The sequence below is a fragment of the Trichechus manatus genome, unplaced genomic scaffold (genome assembly GCF_000243295.1).
Source record: "Trichechus manatus latirostris isolate Lorelei unplaced genomic scaffold, TriManLat1.0 scaffold00016, whole genome shotgun sequence".
NCBI lineage: Eukaryota > Metazoa > Chordata > Mammalia > Sirenia > Trichechidae > Trichechus > Trichechus manatus.
In genome coordinates this window covers 27,955,171-27,973,532 of record NW_004443952.1, presented here as the reverse complement: position 1 = coordinate 27,973,532, position 18,362 = coordinate 27,955,171, and the positions used below count along the sequence as shown (strand labels likewise).

The 18,362-nt window shown below is 48.0% G+C and overlaps 1 protein-coding gene across 2 annotated transcripts in view; it reads right to left on the bottom strand.

Moving 5' to 3' along the window:
- B4GALT1 (beta-1,4-galactosyltransferase 1) overlaps positions 1–18,228 on the bottom strand; it is a 61,405-nt gene extending 43,177 nt beyond the window's left edge. Inside the window, exon 1 of one of the 2 annotated variants that reach the window (XM_023727547.1) lies at positions 17,744–18,228. In XM_023727547.1, coding sequence (XP_023583315.1) covers positions 17,744–18,131 — 388 coding nt within the window. In that variant the 5' untranslated portion in view covers positions 18,132–18,228. The remainder of the gene's footprint in view (positions 1–17,743) is intronic. The other variant, XM_004372335.2, reaches the window with a different exon arrangement.
- Between the last annotated feature and the right edge of the window lie 134 nt (positions 18,229–18,362).

The window sequence follows — 18,362 nt, the reverse complement described above, 5'->3', positions numbered from 1 at the left end:
CCTGACCCAAGCCATGGTATTTTCAATTACCTCATGTGCATGTGAAAGCTGGACAGTGAATAAGGAAGGCTGAAGAAGAATTGGTGTCTGTGAATTATGGGGTTGGTGAAGAATATTGAATATACCATGGACTGCCAAAAGAATGAACAAATCTGTCTTAGAAGAAGTACAGCTAGAATGTTCCTTAGAAGGGAGGATAGTGAGACTGTCTCGCTTACTTCAGACATATTATCAGGCGGGATCAGTCCCTGAAAAAGGACATCATGCTTGGTAAAGCAGAGGGTCAGTGGAAAAGAGGAAGACCCTCAATGAGATGGACTGACACAGTGGCTGCAACAAAGGACTCAAACAGCAACGATTGTGACTTTGGCACAGGACCGAGCAGTGTTTCGTTCTGTTGTGCATGGTGTGGGTATGAGTTAGAACCGACTTGACAGCACCTAACAACATTTTACACAGGAAGAAACTAGCTGTGACTTGCCCAGATAACACTGCTATATACTGGCTGGTCTTAGATTAGAATCTGGGTTTCTCTGACTCTTTCTTCTATACTGTCTTTAGAGGTAAAAAGGTGTGTGTGAGGGTAGTAGGGCAGGATCACCAAAGGAGCCTGGGTCTTTGGAAGAATCCACAGCAGCCTCTGGCACCATGCAATCACAAAGACCCTTGGGAGTCTACAGTGAGAGACCCGGATGGAAAAGGGGAGGGCAGGCAGGCTATTCAGAAATCACTCAGCATGACGAAGAGGCCTGGCCAAAGGGTAATCACCCCACCCACTGCCCACACTCCCCAGCCCTTCCTGAGCCAGGCTGTAGCTCACCGTGTAGGAACATAATCTTATGGGGTTCCTGACACATTAATAGCTCCACAAACACAGAAGGGTCCTGCCCAGAACCCTCACAACACCTGGCTTCCAGTAGCTAGAGCTTCCAGATAACCCTTCCAGTGCTCCCCCTCCCAGGAAAAGTAGGGGAGAGGGCAGAAAGCAAGCTGGTTTAAGGGAAGCCCAAGTATGGCCAGACCCATACCTCAGGCTTTCTGCGTGACCATAAGTCCCTGTGGTGACAGCTATCCTGGAACAGAAATGTCAGCCACGCAGGAGGGGATACCTGATGCTGGAACCCACCCCCATCAACCTCAGAGCTGCTCCAGTTTGGCACTCCAAGTTGCCTTCAAACCTCCCCTATCCAACTCACCAAACCCTCGGAGCCGCCCACCCTCAGCTTTTCTTCCCTTGGAACTTTCAGTCCCACCATCCACAGCCTCCTGGAAGAGCCAAACCCTTCCCACCAAAGTGACCTTTCTCCTTCCGGTGGCAGGTGGGAAAGGTCCAGTCACCAGAGGGTGGGGTAACAGAGCTATCAGTCCAGACAGCTCCGGGGGAGCTTGTCCCAAACAGCCTGGTTCACTGTCAACAAATCTGCCCTTGGCTCTCACTCCTCTCAACACTGTTCTTCACCTTCCCAATCATACCAGGTACCTGCAGTTCTCTGGAGACTGTCCCCCTCCCTGATGAGGGTAAGACCCCCTCATCCCCACCCCAGAAAGCTTTCCTTCTCCTGCTTGGAGCACTGCCCTCTTCTCTCCAAATATGGGCGGGCCTGGTCACCCAGGAGAGACACTAGGAACTCTAGGACAGGGACTCCATTCTCCAACCCACCTCCACTTCAGCCCAGATAGCACAAGGGCAGGCACACCCAATCTCCATCAGCAAGACTGACTCTAATTCCCACTTCCAGAAGTCCAAATGCCCCTTGCCAAGACCTCACTCTTACAAAAACATGTCATAGGTCCTCACAAGGCTGGTCTAGGACCAGATCCTGACCAATAATTTCAAAAGCAAAGTCACTTCAAAAAAGAGCAGATCCTACACAATAGAGGGTCCTGATAGAGCTGGATAAAATGTAGAACAAAATTCTAACTCAAAAAAAGACCAGATGTACTGGCCTGATAGAGACTGGAGAAACCCCAAGAGCGTGGCCCCCAAACACCCTTTTAGCTCAGTAATGAAGTCACTCTGGAGGTTCACCTTTTAGCCAAAGATTAGACAGACCCATAGGACAAAATGAGACTAAAGGGGCACACCAGCCCAGGGGCAAGGACTATAAGGCAGGAGGGGACAGGAAAGCTGGTAACAGGTAACCCAAGGTCGAGAAGGAGAGTACTGACATATCATGGGGTTGTGAACCAAAGTCATAAAACACTATATGTACTAACTGTTTAATGAGAAGCTAGTTTTTTCTGTAAATCTTCATCTAAAGTACAATTAAAAAAAAAAAAAAGAGCAGATCCTAGAGTTAAAACAGCAGCTACCAGGGCCTTGATGTTCCTCCTTGCCTACCCAAATGCAGGTGCTCAAAACAAAGGTGAACCATGTACTCAGATGGTAAGAGAAGATGGTTATTTTAAACCTCATCAGTTCTTAGAACAATATAACAAGGACATATATATATATATAATACAGCATTAATTCTCTTAGGGACACACACACACAAATCTTTTCCCAGCTTTTCAATCCAGTCCCTCCAGGAATCACTCAGCATTTGAATATTTCTCTGCCAGTTGATCACCCAGAACCTCCACTCAGTCAATTCAACCAATGTACCGACTGCTCAAAATATGGTCCCCCAAACTGGCACTCTCCTACATTGCCAGTGGGACTGTAAACTGATAAATGGCTGTGAAGGGCATTTTGGCAATATCTAACAAAATCATAAATGCGTATCACCTTTGACCCAGCAATTCCACTTCTAGGAATTCAGTCTATCGGATACTTTCCCACACGTAAAATGTATAAGATTATTCATTGTAGAATTGTTTGTACTAACCAGAGTTAGGAACACCCAAATGCCCATCAATAGGGGTTGTTCAAATAAATTATAGGACTTCCATGCAATGGAATGCTATGAAGCTGTTTTTAAAAAAAAAAAGACACAGAGAGAAAGAGATTTCTATGTACTGATTTAGAAAGATCTCCAGGATTCATTATTCGGGGGGAGGGGGAACACAGTAAAAAAAACATTGTGTGTAGTACATTATACTTTGTGTTAAGGGAAAAAAGAGGAAATGTATAATATATATTCCTATTTGCTTGTATTTACATAATGAAACTAAAAGGATACCCAAAAAACTAATAAAAGTACAGGAGAGGTGGTAACTGGGTAGATGGAGGCCAATGAATAAGTTTTCATATCTAAATTTCTTTGAACCATGTAAATATATTACTTAGTTTTAAAGAAAAATTTTTAAATGTGCTTCAATGGAAAACGTTTATGAAAATCTCTTCTAAGAAATGGCCACTGGGGGCTTTAGAAAGGAGCTCTTTTGAGTGTCTGGTATTGTCAGGAGATGGTTTGACGATTCTTTTGGAGAAGTGCGTCGTTTCTAGATCAGGTTACAGAAATAAGAACTGGGGAACACCCACAGCTCCAGAAACAGGAACCCTCTACTTCAGCACAGAAGAACTAAGGCCAGCAGCCTTTCCTGGGAGAGCTGAACCCTGATGGGCTTGGATTTCAGTGCTTGGATGTGGGGCACAGGGACATGGGGACACTGGCTGTGGCACTTGCCTATAGACTAAGTAACTCCAAGCCCTTATGAAGCTGTGTGTGAGCTCACGGTCTCTGGTCAGAACAGATACACAGACCTTGAGGGCCAAAGGCCGACCTTAAACGGGAAGAAACAACAGAGATGCTAGATGATTCTTCCTGGGCCGGGCCAGTTTGACCTTCCTGTTCATTCCCAATATGGGATGCTGTTTCAGACCTAATAACCCAGACTTCGAGGAATACTGAGTTCCAGAAGGGCACAGTTTGCTCTTCTGGGAATTCATAAGTGGGTTGTTAAGTTGTTATTTCTTAAGTGCAGGGGTGATATGCAATTGCCACGCATACATACACAGAATTCGGCTGGGGGCTTGTTGTTAGGTTTACTCTCAGCTTAAAGTACACAAGATGTACCTAACTGGGAACAAGGCCAGTCTGTCCATGGAGGTCTGATTCTTCCCTAGAGGATCAGATCATGCCTGGGGAGGGGCCTGGGGAAAAGGTCTGTGCCTCATACCAGAAACCAGAGCTGAAGAACCATTCAAGGAAAGCTGTCAAGTGGGAATCTTCTCATTTGGGCTGCGTTGTGGTCCAGAGGTGTGGGAGGCAACTCCTGGGGAAGCAAACTCAGAACTGGGAATAGGAGTCCCTGGCCAGTGCCAGCCTGGCACTTCTGAGCATGAGCATGGCCCCTTCTGACCATCAGAAAAGGATGGCTCCAGCCCTGTTACTTTGTAAGCAGGAATGTGCCCATGTTTCTTTTTTGCTCTGTCTTTATTTCATTTCTTTCTTTAGGAGCCTTTTGAAAGTCATCACCGGTCTCAGATGTGCAAAGAGGAAGCAAAAGCACTCAGTGTAGTTAGTCCCCTTTGAGGCAGGGCATTTATGGGGAGAGGGGGCAGTGTACACCTGAGGGCTGGGGCAGCGCTGACAGCCACACCTGGATCGAGAAGACCCAGAACGGGGAGGAGAAACTCCAGAGGCAGAGTGGGAGCAGTTTCATTTGGTCCAGCCTCCACATCCTGCCTGCAGAATCTTTTTCTGACAGTGCACCTCGGAGGTTTGGGGGCTTGTTTCAAGACCCAATTAGTTTCTGCTTTGAAGTTTTTGTTGATACCATGTGTTTTCATTAACGTAAGCATGCTAAATCATTGAGTGTGTCTGAATTTTTGGTAAGTAGTATGGATTTTTTTTTCTTGTCCCCTCCCACAAGAGTCTCCCCAGAGTCCACTGGTACATATGTGTGCCACATAAAAAATTTCAAAATTTCTATTTTTCCTACCAAAAATTCAGACACCTCATACAATACCCTGTAAAAACAGTAATTTGCAGCACATGCCCGTTTTTTCCTTTTTAACAGTTATGCAGGCCCCCATCTGCCAGCAACATGTATATCAGTGAGACAGGAGCTTCCCAATGAACCCCAGCAGTACAAAAAGTAGTAGCAATACGTACTGCCAGTCAAGAAAGGGTTAAAGGAAATGCATTCTACTGCAGTCATCAATGTCCCTGCAAAAAAGGGGGTCTATTAATTTCTAGGCTTTTCATAAACTCATCCTCACTCAAGAGCTGACTCACAGAACCCCCACATCTCAGTCTGATCAGAACTGGAAGATGGGCTGAGACCCTGGACCTGCCTCTGGTTCAACAAATCCTTCTTTACTCAGAGGGCCTGGCCCAGGCTGAGTAGAGCCCCAAGCAGACCCTAACTTGGAGCCAGCTCTGGGGAGCTCAGGTCAGAGGACTGGTCACTCCTTCATTCCACAAATACTCCAGCCCTGGCAGCCACAGTCCCCTTCAGAGGAAGTGGAGAGGTATAAACCGCGGTCAGCCACCAATTCCTAAAGACTCATTCCCTTGTTAGCATCTCCCACAGATTACTTCACCAGGACCCAGCTTTTGTGCTTTCATCAAACTAAATTTCACTGAGCACCGACAAGCAAGCACCAGGCACTGTGCGAGATACCAGGGACACGAAAATGAACAAGTCCTTCTCTCTTACAGCTTATAAATATGAGAGAGACAGACATGACAGCACAATTCAGGTAAGTGCTTGGAAAGAAAAGCATAGGGTAACACAAAACCTAAAGAAACACAGATTTTGGTAACCCTCACTGAATTTTTGTTCAAAAATGTTATGATTCTAGAAAAAGAGACAATCCTATTATTTTAAAAATCTTGCACTGGGTCGCCAGGAATAAAATACCGGCCAGCCACTCTAGTCTTGTTCTAAATGGACCCAGAAGGTACCCTGTTAAGTCACAACTGACTCCTGTGGAAGGTCGAAAAGAGGCCATGTGGTGTGGGTGAAATGGAGGGCGTGGCTGTCAGATGACTACAGCCCCATCTGCTTGATCTGTGAACTTTACATCACTGAAATCAAGAGCTCTAAAGTCATTCTATGACAGCAGTGGCAGTTCAGTGGTAGAATTCTCACCTTCCATGTGGGAGACCTGGGTTCAATTCCCTGCCAATGCACCTCATACACAGCCACCACCTGTCCGTCAGTAGATGCTTACAAGTTGCTATGATGCTGAATAGGTTTCAGCAGAGCTTCCAGACTAAGATGGACTAGAAAGAAAGGCCTGGTGATCTACGCCCAACAATCAGCCAATGAAAAACCTATGGATCACAACCGTTCAACGAGTAACCGATCATGGACATGGTGCAGGACCAGGCAGCATATCATTTCATTCTGTTCCATCGTGCGTGGGGTCGCTATGAGCTGGGCACTGACTTCACAGCAGCTAACAAAAACGAAGTCATTCTACCAGGTATGCAATTCAGCAGACTCCTGTTTATTCACAAAACGGGTGCGCGCATGGGGGGTGGCTACAGGGACAGAACTGGCAATTCATATTTGGAGGTTTTAGGCTATTTGGATCAACTTATTTTTATCCAATACTATTTTGGAAACCCTGGTGGCATAGTGGTTAAGTGCTACAGCTGCTAACCAAAAGGTCTGCAGTTCGAATCCACCAGGCACTCCTTAGAAACTCTATGGGGCAGTTCTACTCTGTCCTATAGAGTTGCTATGAGTCGGAACCAACTCGACAGCAATAGTTTTTTTAATATAAATTTAAATGCCTTTCTTCATTTAGGCCCTGTTTCCAGAACCCATAAGCCAGGGCTGTCAGGTCAAGATCATCCACATGGGTTAAATGGCCAGGCGTCCAGACTAGCCCATCAGAACCTAACATGGTTTTTGTGGTTGGCTGCATGCAGTATTTCCAGCACCCAATCCACAAGGTTTGGAATCAATGCCATTTTAAAGCCAGGCTTTTAAAGCCACGGGCTTCTCCTGATCCTTCAGTTCTGTCTCTGTACATAAAGGAAGAATGAAAGAAGGTTCTTTCCTTGTGTAAACCAACTCTTTGGCAAAGGTGTGTGAGGTGTTGAAAGAGCCACCAGTCAGGTCCCTGTTGTGGACACTGAGTGACCTCAGCAGGAACTGCCCAGAGGGCAATCAGTTACAGGAAAAACCTCATGTCCAGAGCAGCTGCAGTGCCCTACACAGGAAACATCACGCGCATGCATACACAAGGCTGAGAGTGTGAGAGGCTCCAGACAGATCCAGCTCTCCCTTGGAATCCACATTCCAATAGCCCTGGCCTGGGAATTTACAACTTAGAGCTTGTGAATTATTCCAACCCTTCCAGAAAGCAATGTGACCATGTGTAACTGGTGCTGTAAAGATGATCATATCCTCTGGCCTAGAAATTCCCCTCCAGGAATTTGTTCCAAGGAAATAATTCAATGAAGCAAAACCTACACACAGCAAAAATGTTCATCCCAAGGTTACCTATGACGGTAAAACCTGGAATGCCAAATGCTGAGAGAGTATTCATAAGAATATTAGATAGCCACAACTAAAGATAATTAGGAAAACTGTAAAATAGCCAAACTGTTTTGGTTTTGTTGAACAAAAATAGCAGGATGCAAAATAGTTTCGTACTATGATCGCAAGAGAGTAAAACGTGTATGCATCCAGAAAGTAATATGCAAGCTTTATAACAGTGGTAGATAGTAGAATTATAGTTTGTTTTTGCCAATTCAACTTTTTACAGGTGTACAATTTATTACAGCAACTACAGTAATTGGCTGTTCAACTCTACGTGTAATCAGTGTGGTATTTCCATCACCGTTAACCCTTCTTTCCCCCTCCCTCCTGCCCGTGGTAACCACTAATAAACTTTGTTCTCTATACATTTGTCTTTTCTTGAATTATAGTTTTTTCAATGTTTAATGTGGTAACATTGTATTTTCAACAAAGCAAAAGCCAAAATCTTCAGAAATAAGAACTACTACTATTACCAATATAACGGGTAACATATATTTATAGCTTATTCTGTGCCAAGCACTGTTTGTTTTTTTTAAATTGTACTTTAGGTGAAAGTTTGCAGAGTAAATTAGTTTCTCATTAAACTGGGCACTGTTTTAAGCCCTTTCATGCTTACTACCTAAACATCGCAATGTCTATGAGGTAGATATTATTATTATCCCCATTTTAAAAGTGACAACACTGAGGCACAGCGAAGATAACTTTTCCAAGATCACACAGCTAGCCACTGTGACAGAAAGAAACACTCCCCCTGGCATTTCTAAGGGTCATCCATCTGTTACAATATTTAAGCCTGCTTAGACAGAGATGGGAGCCCTGATGGCATAGTGGTTAAGGGCTCGGCTGCTAACCAAAAGGTTGGCAGTTCGAATCCACGAGCCACTCCTTGGAAACCCTACGGGGCAGTTCTACTCTGTCCTATAGGGTCGCTATGAGTCGGAGTTGATTCGACGGCAACAGGTTTGGATTTTTTAAGACAGAGACAAGGAGATCCTGGGTGGCGAAAATGGTTAAGTGCTTGACTACTAACTGAAAGGTTGACGGTTAGAACCCACCCAGAGGCACCTCAGAAGAAAGGCCTGGAGATCTGCTTCCCAAAGGTCATCACAGCCTTGAAAACCCTTGGAGCGCAGTTCTACTCTGGAAAGCATGGAATCACCATGAATTGGAATCATCTCAATAGTAACTGGTGTGGGTTTTTTATTTTTTTTAAGATGGAGATGATAAGATCCTCAGCACAAGCCTCACCACAACGGCCCTGAGGGTAGTGAGCGCCACAGGGAATTCCAGAGGCCCTTAATGTTGCAGATATGACCAGGCTTTTCCCCACATAGACCTAGAATCTAGGAGGCAGAGCAGGGAGGGTGCTAAAGGCTAGCAGGTCCAGCCCTCAAATTTCAGAGAGGGGAACACAGCCCAAAGAGGAGTCCAGACTTACCCAAAATGACGTAAGGAGATAGAGAAGGGGGACCATAACACAGGAATCATGATGCTAGTGGCCTTCCAGGCTTACCCTAGGTTTACCCTACCCTCTATCGACCGTGAAGCCCCTCTTTCTCCCCCTGCACCTTTCCTCCCTTGGGTCCCTCAGTCCAGCCATCTTCAGACTTCCCTGTCCAGCAGGGTTCCAACTACACCACCCTCTCTCTCTTTTATCGTCTCCCGGGCACTCTCCTCCATTTCCTTTTCTCTGCAGCCCTGCTGGTAACTGTACACAGCAGCTGAGACTTCAGTGATAACATTCTCCTCATGTGACAGCAGTTAGAGGAAATCACTGGCGACTTTCAGCAGCAGACCCCTGCCCTTCCCAACAAGGGAGACTGTTCGAACATGTGGAGAGACAGGGATGCTAATATCAGTGTCTGAAAGAGAGGTCCTTCATTTTGACTCTGGTCCTGGCCCAGTCCACCCATCTTGATCCCTGCACCTCCCCACTGGCCTCGGAGCACCCAGGCTTTCTCTCTCTGACCACACCATATTGCCAGAGTCTGTCCACTGCTAAAGGGCTCCCTGAGAGGTAGGGCCAGCCCTTGTTCCTGTCTTTCTCCCTTTCTTCATGTAGTGTAGTTACCAACAAAAGTCTGCTGAATGAACAAAGGAGTCCCCATTCAACTTCCTCCTTGGGGCCACTCTTGACTCTAGTGGGAAGACGTGAGTCTACCCATTCTCAGCCAGGCCAGGACCCTGCCCAGGCTGCCTGCGGTGTGCATCTGAATGCCAGGAACTACCTAACACCTCAGCACCGTGTCCCCGTGCTCGTATAATACAAATACCAGCTTCTCTCAGTCCACCCTTAACTCAGCGTCCTTTCCTGTTTTTTTCAAGCTGGCTGTGTCCTGCAATACCAACAACAGCTCTGCAGTTTCAGGATGTCAAAGGCAAAAGGACATTATGCAAAACAGGAAGAAACTTTTAAAGAAATTTTAAAGGCATTTTTAGAATGCACCCTGTCACGGGGCCAGGCAATTACGGAACCTCATGCCAGAATCCCTCCCCATGACCTTTAGGCCCATGTGGTGGGGCAGGAAGGAGACCAACCTCACACCATACCAGTCACGCTGGTCTGACCCAGCCCTGCTCTGTCCCTCAGTACAGCCTCACCCTTGGTCCCCAGGTTCTTATGCCAAATGACCCCTGACAGATTCCAAAATCCAAACTGTCCCTCAGAAGAGGATACTGGAGCTCCTTTGGGGATATTCGAAATGGAGTAACTTCACAATACACTCCTTGGGAAGAGCCTGGCCACTGCCCTGGGACTTTATTGAGTTAACAAAACAAGCCCCTAGAGAACATCAGACTCTGCTGGTCTCTGAGGCTTCTCCCTAAAGGAACCCCTGGAAACCTCAAGGTTCTCACTCATGCTCCCTCCCCAGATCTAAGAGCTCTCTGGAAGTGGGAGAGCTATTCTGCGTTTCAAAGTCTGATTTGCTAGCTTTTTTCCCATACCTCCCATGGAAATGGTCACATTTCAGTCAGGTCAAAAGCACTGGGTGAGCTAGCTGGTGTTCACCCAGCACCAGAGGCCTGCTCCACAGTCCACGTAAGCCTAGCCCAGAGACTTGGCTGCTAAGGAGACAAACGGAGAAGTTACTGAGAAAGCTGACTCCTGGGGTATCACCCCCCTGATTCTGTTCACAGCAGATTTCTGCTCAGCCTTATCCCAAAAGCTTGTCTTGCAGCCTGGCCCTCTGCCCCTGCCCCAGGCGCTTCCTGGACATAGTTTCCTTTTTAATCAGAATTCTAGACACATCTTTAATTCATCAATAAGTGATACTCATCTGCCAGCTCTAAGTAAACCTTTAATTTCCAATGGGCCCATCCCTTAGTAAGACTAGCTTAAAAACCAAAACCTTCTCAAAAAGCATTCATCTCTTTTCTCCTTTTTAGGAAACTATCCTATGGAAACAATCCCAAAATTATGTAAAGTTTTATGCACAAAACTCACCATACCACTAAGAAAAAATGGAAGCAAAATAAATAATTATACATATATATGTACATATATATACATGTATACATCATATATACATGTGCATACATATACATATATATAAACCCAAACCCGTCAACATCCAGTTGATTCTGACTCATAGCAACCCTACAGGACAGGGTAAAACTGCCCCATAGGGTTTCTAAGGAGCAGCTGGAGGACTCAAACTGCCAAGCTTTTGGTTGGCAGCCACAGCTCTTAACCATTATGCCAACAGGGCTCCATATATATAGAAAGATACACATACACACAGATGTATATTATATATATACACATATATATATGCTGAAGACAACATAAATGTTCAACAACAATTGAATGATAAAGAAAGTTACACCATATTCAGCTGACAGATGCTGCCTTTGTTTTTTAAAGGTATAAGACCAAGCTATGGGGGCCAGTTCTACTCTGACACTCATGGGATTGCCATGAGTTGGAGTCAACTCCGCAGCAACTGGTTGGGTTTTGGGTTTTAGGACCAAGCTTGTGACAGAATCTTAAATGAAAAATGCTTGACATTGGGCTATCTATACCCATCTATAAAGATATCAATGATATTCTTAAACATGTACAGAAAAAAATAACTAATAAGAAATATGCCAACAAGTTTTCCTCTGGGTGACAGGAATATGGGTGGGATTTTCTACCTCTTCTAATTTTCCAAATTATTTTCAATGGGCCTTAATTAATTACTTTTTATAAAAAGGGGGAAGTGATTAGTCCCTGTTCCCTCTTAAAAAAAAAAAAAAAAAAAGGCCAAAGCAAAGAAGACCGTAATTCTAGGTCCCAGCATTCCTGTGAGGAAAACCATTTTCCTGTCTCTGGACTTTGTGAGGGGCTCTGGAGAGGTAACAGGAGGATAGAGGGACAGTTACATATCACACCTGGCCCAGGCATTAAAATCACTGCCGAAGAATTCAGCAACAACCAACTGCATAATCCCCAGCCTTCATTTGGGCAGGGAAGGGGCAGGCTGAGACCAGGCTGAAAAGTGGAACCTGAAACACCGAGTGTGTGACTCACCCCTTCTGTCTTCTAAGTACGAATCCCTTTAGGCCACGTTCACCCAGAACTAGCTCCCAGCCACCCTGTACCCCACCAAGATACCCTAGCCTTCCAATCTGGAGGTCTCTGATTTATAGAAGAGGATCCAAAGATCTCTCCCTAAGCTGGTGACCGCCTCACCTCACCCTGTGTGGATCCAAGTAAACACAGAGCCCATCCCCACCCCACAGCCACTCAAGTCTTTACAATCACAGCCACAGCCTAGCTCCCAGGATCCCTCTCCAAGTTTAGGGGCAAGAGGGGCCCCATGGAGGACACCGAGTCCAATCCCGTGCCTCATTAACTCCCCCAGGAGCCAGGGTCTGGCTGGCTGAACTTTCCAGTGACCTCATTGCCCAGAGACCACCCCAGGCCATGCCAGAGCCAAATGTCAAACTGCCACAGTGCCAGACTCACAAGGGATTTAAGCTGCAAGGGCAGATCATTTATTCCAAGACAACTAGATAAGGAAAACTGGAATTTCCAGGTAGACTTGAATTCAAACAGAATCCAGTCTCTGATTCTTTGTCAGGAACAGGCAGGGAACACTGAGTTGGCAACAAGGTGCAGGAGGCACTGGGGAAGTGGGTAGTGGAGGAGCCACCAGGTTTAACTGCAGGATGACTGGGCCCCTTTCACGCACACTCACAGCCCAGCTGAGCCCAGAGGGCATGAGTCTGCCAGCACTGCCCCCGAAGTCTGGACGGTCCCCAGGGTGGAATCCATGGAAAGGCTCAAACTCCTTTGGCATTAACTGCCCTGTCATTCCCAACCCATAAATTAGCCTAGTCTCAGCCTGGAAATCCTGACCTTGCTGCTGTCCAAAGACAGCATTAATACCCAGGCATATGGCTATTGATGTCTCGTTATAATCATTATAAAGCAGCAAGTTAACAATTACCCAGCAGAGCTAATTCATGGTTTCAGAAAGAAATGAGAGGAAAATCTTCATACAATCAAATAAACCAGGACTGGAAAACTTTGAAACCAATCTCTGAGTTTCTGAAAGAAAGAAATTACACATACACATTTTGGTTTCCCTAAACGACATCAGAACTGTTTAATTATGCCTCCCTGCCTAAATTATAAGTTCCTAAAAGGGAGATACTTTGCCTTCTTTCTCTTTGTAGCTCTAGCACCCAGCACAGTGCAGACACATTGTAGGAACTGAATGGAGGAAGTTACCAGATGCCTTAGCTATCAAGAACACTCAGGTTAGCTGCCACTATAGAAGACCTTTCAGAAGGACCCACAGACACATCTAACAGAGTTTCCGAACTCTAAGCCACATCAAACTACCCGTGAGCCTCTACACCTCAGTGTCTACTCAACAATAACCTCAGGGAGAAGCACTGGCTAGGAAGTAGGATACCTGAGTTCCAATCCTAGCTGGCCACTCCCTGGCTGTGTGGCATGAGGCAAGACCCCTTCCCTTTCTAGCACAATGAGGGAGGGGGGCCATCCTGGGAGGCTCTGGTTCCAAGAAGCTGCAGTTGAGTCCAATCCCATGTTTAGCTCTTGCTCCCCTGTGTGCACCGGATAACTGTTCATGCCCCAAGGAGCTGTCACCTGGTTCATCAGAGGCCCTACTGCTGAAGGGGGAGGTCCCCTCACTTGCTGAAAGTCTGGGATGAATCACAACTGGCAGGCACCATCAGGCTGAGTGGAAGAAAGCAACCAAGTTTCGCCATGAGAGCGAGCCTGACAGTTACGGACAGTATTTCTCAATCTCAGACTGTTAGACAAGAAGGCATGTCCATGTAGATGCCAATAATTTTTTTCCCCAGAAAAAACAACAGGACAAAACTGGTTCAAAGAACTAGTTTCCTAACCTCCCAAAGCTTCAACATCTAGACACAGGTGAGTTTCTCTGCTCCCCTCACCCACAGGATAGGGCCCCACCCCAAGCACAGAAGGTGACGTGGCTACAAAAACCCATCCCCAAGGGGACAAGAGAGCCCTTCCCAGAGCTGAGGCCAGGACAGGCGTTCTCAAAGGACACTCTGACCCGGGCAGCCTGCTTACGTCCGTGGGTTTGCATATGCCAGGGACGATGTGCTGATGGAGAATCACCCGAGAGCCAAGCCCAGCAGAGACCTAGCAAGTGCTGTCTTCCCAAGGGGGGAAACAAACCATGGCAGAGGCTAAGCTGACAGCCCCCATAAAAGCCAGGAGATTGGCTCAGGGACAAGTGCTCCCCCAGGGTCCTGGCTACCTGCAGCTGCTGTTTGCTGGCCCAGGTCCCCAGGACTCCCCAGCGTCCACCTCAGAGTCTTCCTTCTTGAACAAATGAAGGAGGTCCCCTCAAAGCAGAGCTGGGCAAGAGGGGCCTCTAAGTTTAAGCAGTCCTGTAGTCACCCCCATGTACCCTGAGGGGGCAGTCCCCTCCAGAGCTGGCCCCTGCTGAGCCCCCAGGCCAGCCCTGCCTCCCCTACGCAGTTCAGTCTGATGTGCCGCCCACCCCCCACCACACCCCTCTCCAGGCTGGCAATGCCACAGCTGATCAAGTCAGGTTGAGCTGCCGCCAAATCTGAGCAGAGATAAACATTCCGGAGAAAAGAAACACAAAGCCGCTGCTCCTCCCAGTCTGACTAGATCTCAGGCAAACACCCAGGCTGTCAGAAATGGAGCCTCACTGCCAGGGTCAGTGGAGTGAACGGTGCCCAGCCCCCTGAGGGGCCTGGGACGGCGCTGAGGAGTGGCCAGTGCCTGGGGAAAGTTGTAGGAATCCTCGGGAACAGCCTACCGAGGAGGTTTCACACTGTCTCATGGGGGAGAGGCCTACTGGGTCACACTGCTAGTGTAGACAGAAGCAGGATTCAAACCTGCCTACCTGAGGTCTAAGGTCTTTGGGTGGCACAAATGGTATGTGCGCAACTAACCGGTTGGAGCCCTGGTGGCACAGTGATTAAGAGCTTGGCTGCTAACCAAAAGGTTCAAATCCACCAGCCACTCAGCAGGAAAAAGACGTGGCAGTCTGCTTCCATAAAGATTTATAGCCTTGGAAACCCTATGGGGCAGTTCTACTCTATCCTATAGGATCGCTATGAGTTGGAATCGACTCGATGGCAACGGGTTTGGTTTGGTACAGGTTTAACCAAAAGGTTGGTGGTTCAAATCCACCCAGCAGTGCTACGGAAGAAACGCCTGGTAATCTACTTCCATAAAGATTACAGCCAATAAAACCCTATGAAGCAGCTCTACTCTGTAACACATAGGGTCACTAAGAGTCAGAACCAACTCGACAGCAACAGGCTTGGGTGTTTTTGTTTTATCTGAGGTCTAGTCCAAGGCTCTGACCAACCCAGCAACAGATCAAACGGTGACCCATCAGCAGCCCCGTCTGATGCCTGCCTCCTCCAGGGGAGGGCAGGCCTTTACCCATCACCTACCAGCCGGTAGAAGATGAAGCATCTGGGCCAGATACCTGGACACTAGAAAGTAGAGCCGAGTCAGGGAAAGAAACTGCAAGTAGTGAAAAGGCCACAACTCTAAACCCCACGTATGCTTTCCCCACCAACCTCAAAACCAACCCACAAGGGCTCTAGCTGACACCTGCCCAGTGGAACAGATGGGCTCCATTCCCCTCACCCACACACCCTCAGGGAGACTTTCCGCTTTCTCAAGGCCCCTCCTAATCAGGAACCTCCACTCGGTGAGCTGCACTCAACCACTCGAACCTAAGCGCTCAATAAAAATGAAGAAGAGCCCTCCGCCCTCACTTTCTAGGGTTGCCTCAGCAGCAACCTAAACATCACGGTCCCATGCACCGCACACAAGGCAGCTAAACTAGAGAAGGTGAAGGGCCTCTCTGACGGTCCTCCAAAACATTCTCTCTCAGGAAGTACTTTCCAGCTCTCCGCATGCCAGCGCAGGGTCAATTCAAAATCACCAGCAACTGGTGAGGAGCTAGCCGATCACTAGCAACAGTTACAAAACAAAACAGCAAAGCTACCATCATACTTCAGTGAGGAAATCCTATACTTCAAGCACTAATCTAATGCACTTTGGGGTGCTTTTCTTTAATTTCCTATTCCTTTATCTTTCCACACAATGTCCAGGGAACAAGTAAAAACAAACAAAAGCATAAAACCTGTCCTCTCTGCGGTCTGGGGACTCACCCTCTTCCCCTTCTCTCTGCTGTTCAGAGCCATCACCATGGGAGTCTGCGAAAATGGAACTTCAAGGTCTCAGGCAAATATTACTACTAACCACCAAGTACTGAGTACTTTCTATGCACCACATATTTAGTCCTAAATCTCATTTAGTTCTAAAAATAACCCTATAGGTAAGTATGGACAATCCTATTTCACACTTGAGGAAGAGGCTCTGAGATACTCTATAAGATGCCTGAGGTCAGACACTTCACCAAGGCAAAGGTTCTACTTCATTTTATAGGACCAGTCTGCTTCTCAGACTAAGTCTGAAAATTTCATTTCCTGCTTTAAAAAAAAGTCCCCCTCATTACCACAAGTCATGTCTGACCAATTCCAAGAGGTTCCTCCCAAACTTGATATGAAAATATTGAAGTAATTATTGGAGAAATTGAGCAAGAGCATGTAGGAGGCCTGCTCCACCAGGGCTTTGTGGGAAAGTGACGGAGCTACGATTGGCAGGATGCCTGCCCCTCTGCCAGGGCCCCTCAGAACAACATTCTCTAAAACCTGCCATTAGAAAGGAGCGGCCACCTGTCTGGTAACCCTGGAGCAACCTGTAGCTATACTGGGCCTGAGGGCTTGTGCGTTACAGGGCAAGGAGAAGTCTGGACATGAGCGCAATCAACCTCTTCCTGACGTAAGGAATGCAAATCCAAGCTCACTGCCTTTGCTGAAACAGAGGCTGAGGGCTAGAGTTCCAGCCAGAATTCAGACTCCAGGCAGCTCTCAGGAAGGGACAATCTGGTGCTGACTGGTTATATTTTAGCTTTCCAGTCCCCTGAGTACACACACATTACACATGTATGTATGTACACACACAAACACATACACACACAAATACACACAGAAACACACACAGAGACACACACAGAGTCTCTCTGCGGGGGTGGGGGTGGTGGGGGTGGAGGACGGACCCTGCTCACTTAGGTTTTGGGGACTTTCATGAACAGGAAACAGGGGAGGAAGCCTGAAAGCAAGGATCTATGCAGAGGAGGAACTGAATACAATGTGACAATATATTGAAGGTTTACTTTCATTAATTGTAAACTCTTGTTTACATTGTATCGTTTAATCTTCCCAAACAATCCTCTTTAAATAGGTACCATTTATTACCCCCAGTTACCAGATGAGAAACCAGAGAGTTACAGAAGTAAGTCACTTGCCCAAAGGCTCAACACAAAAGTTAACCTACACTCAAGACAAGTGGCTTTATGGGAAGACAGATGTGAACTGGGAAGCCAGCTCCCTCCCCCGCTACAAGTCTCATCGCCAGGCTCCCAAAAGGAGATAGGTTACTCTGAGCTGTCTCGAGGTCCCTACCAGGGTAAGCAGGGTGCAGGCTGCTCCAAACCCTAAGCAGACAGAAATTTCAAAACTTCCTGAGGCTTGGGCCCGCGTAGGGACGTCTCCAAAGCCTTCTCCAGTTCTGTGGCCAGGGGCTTCCCTACACAGCTCCCTCCCCAGCTTCCAACAAGAATCCCAAGGGACCAACTTTCCAACTCTCTCCCCTATCCAGTCCGGAGCCTCCGTTTGGGATTAGGGATTCTGATACTGAATAGGGAGGAGGGCTATCGTGGAAGAGGGCATGGGGACTGTCCGGGGGGACCCTGTCGGGGAAATGTGGAGGAGTCCTAGCCCTCGGACTAACGCCGACCGGAGTCCTTACCGAGCAGAGGCGACTCCTCAGGGCAGGCGGACAGCAACACTGCCGTGGTGGGGGCGACTAGGGCCGTAGTTAAGTTGCTCGCGGGGCCGGGGCCGCGACTGGGGTGCGGCTCGGAGGAGGCGTCTAAAGGCAGCGGCGGCGAGGCCCCTCCGGCTCGGAGTTCGCCGGAGGGCTTCCCGAGGGTGGCGGCGCTGTTCGAACCTCCCTGCAGCGGTGAGGGGACTCCGATCAGCCGTGGCAGGAGACTCAGGTCACGGCCGGACAGGTAGTAAACGAGGGTGACGCCGAGGTGCAGCGCGCAGACGGCCACGAGCAGGCGGCAGGCCCGTTGCAGGGACGCGCCCGGCATCGCGGCGCTGCCGCCCAGGAAAGGCTCCCGAAACCTCATCTTCCCGCCGCCGCCGCCGCCGACTTAAAGGCAGGATGAGCCCTACGTGGGCAGGGCGGCCCGCCCGCGGGCCGCCAGCCAAAACCTACAGACCACACCGACTAGGACAGGAGCCGAGGGAAGGCAAGGGAGCGCGGCGCCAGCTGACGAGCGACGAAACCCGGAGACTCCCGCGGGCCCCGCCGCGGAGGGAGGAGAAGGGCGCCCCGGACGCGGGCGGGGGCGGGGGCG